Genomic DNA, 5,376 nt, shown 5'->3' on the forward strand with positions numbered 1-5,376 from the left:
ATGATTTGTTCCAATCCAAATAACCCAACCTTCATCCACAGGCATTCAGGCAGTTATATCACATAAGCAAATAGCCTCATGGTAAGCATGCTGTTCATGGCAGTCACTCACACGCATGCAAGGATGCTAAAGCATAAAACTTACCGAGTACTCCAAGCCAAAACAGAAGCTCATTAGAAATCCATGCATTAATCCTAATTATACAGAAATGCCTAATGCAACACATGCAAGAATTCAAACTATAGCAGGCTCGGCTATTCTAAACATGGCATATGGAATGCTACAGCTAACATGTATTCAACTTGGAATTGAAATACAAATTAGTATGATGCGTTGAGCCCGGTGCATGCAAAACAGATGAATGATGCAAACATGCTATCATATTGTATGCTAATTGAAATATGCCTTAATCTAACCATCATAAGCATGTAAATAAAAGGGAAGAAAGACGTGGGGTTGGAAGACATACATCACACTCACGCACACTTATTACAATTATGCCCTCACACAGAGGGTCCGAATAAATATACAGTCCCGAATAAAAGAATATTACAGTCCAAATAATATAGTCCAAATAATGTACAAATTCCTAATTAATTAACAAATTAACTAAGAAAATAAATAAACTGGCATGCAAGCCAGGGACTGCCTTGACTCTGATGAATGATGCATGCCCGGGTTGCCTTTGCGCGGAAATCCATGACGATGCCCCAATTAGCCTCTGTTTACACCTTTTCTTGAAATGCGCGCCAAGCTCCGAAAAGTTGCTGATTCTTCATTTTGCTGCAACAGAGAGCAAGAAAGGGGCATGGCAATGTATTTTCACAGATATATGCATGCCTCGATCCTCGTGCCACAAATCACGCATATCGATGCATGATGGCCGAGGGGTCGAAATGTGCAATTCAGTGTAGAATGAATGCACATAAAAACACAACAAGACCTAACTCCATCATGGATGATCCGGAGTGTCGGCGACTAGGGAATTGAGACACGTTCCGTCACTCGGAGTACGGAACGTACCTCGTTTCCCATGCCCAGGCTAACTCCTATCCCGAACACGATGTAATATGCATGACATGCATGAAATGTAACTAAGATACAATCCTAACATACACAATGTCATGGAATTGCATACACGCTGCACGAGGTAATACACAACCGAGCACACACAATGCTATGGATGAAATGACATACGCAATGCAATAATGGGCTTACACCAACATGAGAGAGCCTCAGCCACACTCACATAGGAGGCCCTCAGATGAAAACAAGACAACTTGAAATGCGTGCACGCGTGCACGCAAACTGAGGACCGACCCTCAGGCACCGAAATGCCACTCTAATGAGACATGGAAAAGACATGGAATATGGCATACTATAATGCAAAAAAAAGAAGTAAAATGAGATGCAAAACAGCCCCGAAACCCGGTAAAATGAAACCCGATGCATGGAACGAGCCCCGAAACATGGATTTTGGCGCATGAAATGGCCTATAGCTATGCAATGCATGCATAATTTGAACATGAGATGAAAATACAGAAGCAAGGAAGCCCCTAGATAAGCATTTTTACAGTTCAAAGCATGGCCAAACAGCAAACACAAATAAGGCAAAAATAGCATGCAAAAATGGCCCTAAATGTGAGATAATGAAACAACTCACAGCTGCTGGCCCCAAACAGATTAGGGCTCTTCAACAAAGTTGAAGAGGGGCCCAAAATATGATCTTTTACAGTTTATGGAAAACCACAAAACCCAGCACAGGTATGGCTAAACTCTCATGCAAGAAATGGGCCAAAAGATGGCCAAAGAAGCAAGTGGTGGTTGCTGGCCTTAAACACAAAGGGGCCCTTCAGAAATGTTTAATAGGGGCCAAAAATAAAGCATTTTACAGTTGATGGCCGGACCCAAAACAGTATGCAAATATGTCCAAAATGCTAAGCAAAAATGAGGCCCAAAAGAGAGATATAACATGAAGTGTATAAAGATGCCTCAAACCATGAAAGGCCCTTAATGAAACATGAATAATGGGCCAAAATAAGACTATTTTCAGTTCTGAAAAGAACCTAAAAACAGAAGCACAATGGGCTGCCAAAGCATGCAAAAATGGGGACCAAAGAGGGGTATAATGACAAGTGGCACATGGATGTCTCAAACAGTGATGAGCCCTTCTTCAATGTTGAAGAGGGGCTCAAAATAAGCTCACTTATAGTTTACATCATACTCCAAAACAGATCACACATAGTCCAAAAATATTATGCAAGATAATGGCATTCAAGAGGGTATTGAAGCAAGTGCAATATGGGGGGCTCAAACAGCATTGAGCCCTTAATGAAATAAGAAAATGAGCTCAAAAAAATGACCTTTTGAGTTTTGGTCGGAGCTCAAAACAGTAAGAAAAGAGGCTAAAAAAATGTTGCAAAATTGAGCTCAAAAGAGGGGAAATGATGCTTACCCTTGAAGACAAGTCTTTGGATGCTTCTTGGCTTGAGAAGTGATGTCTCCTAGCTGCTAGAAAGCTCTCCAAGCTGCTGGAAATGGAGTAGTGGTGGTGGTGCTTGGTGGTGATGAAGAAATGAGGTGTAGGACTTAGGAATTTTTGAGGAAATGAGAGAGATAGAGGGAGCTATGATGCAAGAGCTCTTAGGGGAATTTTTTGTAACCCTTATCACAGACCTGGCCAGCCAAGTATATGGACCAAAGAGGGGGGAAAAGGAGGGAAAGAAATGGGGGGAAAACAAGCCAAGTTTCCCCCCAAAAGTTGTCCCCCCGGATACAGGTTTTTGGAGGGAAAAAAGTGTATAGCTGCAAAGTACACCTTGCAAGGATCATGGCCGGCCACTTTTTGGAGCTTCAGGTGGCCGGCCGGCCACCTCCCATGGCCGGCCGGCCATGGGAGGTAGCCGGCCGGCCACCTGAAGCTCAAAAAGGTCAGGTGAGATTAATGGCCGGCCACCACAGATTGGTGTCCTCCCAGGTGCCCTTAACACAACCCTGTGGTTCAAAATTGTCAACTGTAAAACAGGAGAGAGAATAGGCCAATTTTAGGAAGGGTTCAAAAGGGTCAGGTGGAATTACTAGCCGGCCACCAACTTTTAGGGTCCTCCCATCTGTGTACATCACAAATATGTGGTTAAAAGTTCAAGAAAATGGCCCAAGGGTGTTCAACATTGGCTCGGAAGTGAGAAAAACGGGCGTCGGAGGGCGCCGGAGGATATATAACTGGTTGCTGAAACAATTGCTGGCCTCCCACCCTTCTACGGCCTTCCTGGTGATGAAACAGAGGTACCTGCCAAAAATGAACAAAAACCGATGCAAAAATTGGCGATGGGTAAATGGGTCCTCATCCTGCGTGCAATAAGCTGGGTAAATACAGTCTCCGACAGGCTTCTGCGACCAGGGGCTGTCAGCCACGTATACATTGTCGCTGTAAACGTCCGGATTCCCAATGCTTTCCGGAGGTTGTAGTTGAATAGGCATCGTATCTTGTAGACCCCCTCGTTGCCCGGCCTGGAGAGGTTTATTGCTTTGAACCACATCGGGTTCATCAAAGTGTCGTAAAAGACCCCTGACAGCGTCCTCTCTCTCCAATGTATGTGGTTCGATACATCCGTTGACGTGGAATAACGAACACCCGCATTGGAAGTGGAATATCTTCCTGCGTTGGGCCTTCTTCTTTGCATTACGATGGCTCTTCTTGATTGGCTCTGGCGAACAGGGGCTCGTTGAGTGTGTAGAATTCTGCGTTTCGGATCATCCACGCTTTGAGCCCGGCGTGTTCATGTTTTTCCAAATACTCTTTGTAGCTGGAGTCTTCTCTGGGGTTGCATAATATAATACTTGGAATCCCGCCCGTTATTTTCTTTGGGCGGGCATATTTACAATTTGAAAAAAAGTCCCGTTGCGCTCCAATAAACTCGCGCCAATGTTTCAAATATTGTGGGGCCACATCATCAATTATGTTGTAGAAAGCATCGTTCTTGTGGTCCCTCAGGTCGATGTGGCCTGAATAATAATTATGTGGTCCCAAAGACCGGGCCCAACATGTTTTCCCAATTCTAGATGGGCCTTCAATTATAATGCTTTTGGGCCTATGCGGTCTTTGGGCTTCGTCTGTTATATTGTCTGCAACCCATTGCTGTATTGCTGCTGGAACGACCCATACTGTGTCTGTAAATGGATGAACATACGGCAATGGTGGATTAAATGAAATCCGGTCATAATTTGATGACAATTTGTCATAATTTAACTAGAAACATTTTGGGTCGCCATTTCGTACCACTGCTAGTGCTTCGTCCTTAGTGCCGGCTGCAAGTGCATCTCGGTATATATTGTCTTTGTTATTCTGGTTAGCGCAGCGGCTCCTCTCACGGAATTCGCCCCATTCCGTGTAATCCCCATGTTTGGAGATGTATTCCAGCACATTCTGATGGTTGTATGCTCCCTGTACATTTGGATGGAAATGGCGACTATTTCGATCGTGTGTAACGTCGAAGAACCGTTGATCCTGCGTCTGAAAACGGTATGGGAACTGGACAAGAGCATGGAGATGTGGTTGCCCATCCTCATGTAATTCATGTGCAACCCTCGCATAATTTGGACCCCTGGTGGTGAACAGCGCTCTAATTTTCTCTAACAATCTCTCTTTAGGAATAGAACACTGGGCATACGTGAGGAAAATGTTCTTGTTTTGGATTCTAAAACGACGTCGCATTGATGCCATAACTCACTCTCGATGACGTCACTTACTCTCTCGGATGACGCAAGTCACTCTCTGAAAACTTTACTGGTGGAAGAGAGTTAGGGAGTGAGTTATATAGGTGCCCAGGAGCGTCCCACTAATATTACCTGGGACGCTCCCCCCGCGCCACGTGTCGTCCCCCGATTGGTGCTCCCTTCCGCATTTTGAGGCGTGTTGTCGGCTAGTGTCTCCGCTCCGCGCCCAGATCTGCGGCCAGGATTAAAAATCTAAAAAGGCAAGCGCCGCTCCCCGATCTGCGGCCAGGATTAAAAATCGAAAAAGGCAAGCGCAGGCGGGAAATTATATAAGCCAAAATAATTGGGGGAGAACTAAATTAAATTTTAGTCGCCGTTGGACAACCTCCAGCAGATCTGGTGTTTCCGGTCGAAGTTATTTTAAACTACGGAAACAAAGTTATTACAAAAAAAACGATTCACGTCTAAATCGTTGTGTGATTCCATCTGGAGGATTGACGATTTTCTCCCGTATGATGAGCCTCATTTTTTCCATTTTGATTTGCCGGAGGTTGGTACTGAAAGGGATGAACGGCTATCCCGAAAATTGAAGTTGTTAGGACTCTACATCCAGGGTGTAGTTTTACGTCAAACTGGTGGTCTTTCCCAAGTTGCTGCTGA

The 5,376-nt window shown here is 44.6% G+C and overlaps 1 protein-coding gene across 1 annotated transcript; it reads right to left on the minus strand.

Moving 5' to 3' along the window:
- Positions 1-4,116: 4,116 nt before the first annotated feature.
- On the minus strand, positions 4,117-4,723 carry LOC145799754 (uncharacterized). The gene is made up of 2 exons (XM_082889385.1): positions 4,280-4,723; positions 4,117-4,170 (listed from the first exon to the last, which is right to left on the minus strand). The coding sequence occupies exons 1-2, from the start codon at positions 4,721-4,723 to the stop codon at positions 4,117-4,119; spliced, it is 498 nt and encodes a 165-aa protein (XP_082745511.1).
- Between the last annotated feature and the right edge of the window lie 653 nt (positions 4,724-5,376).

The sequence above is a fragment of the Camellia sinensis genome, chromosome 9, assembly GCF_055761805.1.
Source record: "Camellia sinensis isolate YWXY chromosome 9, ASM5576180v1, whole genome shotgun sequence".
Lineage (NCBI taxonomy): Eukaryota > Viridiplantae > Streptophyta > Magnoliopsida > Ericales > Theaceae > Camellia > Camellia sinensis.

Bases quoted from the DNA above. Each gene is read 5' to 3' on its own strand.
- LOC145799754 (XM_082889385.1), bottom strand. From the start codon at position 4,723: ATGGCATCAATGCGACGTCGTTTTAGAATCCAAAACAAGAACATTTTC. The intron at 4,171-4,279 runs GTACGAAATGGC...ATCCATTTACAG, and splicing joins AGGACGAAGCACTAGCAGTG to ACACAGTATGGGTCGTTCCA.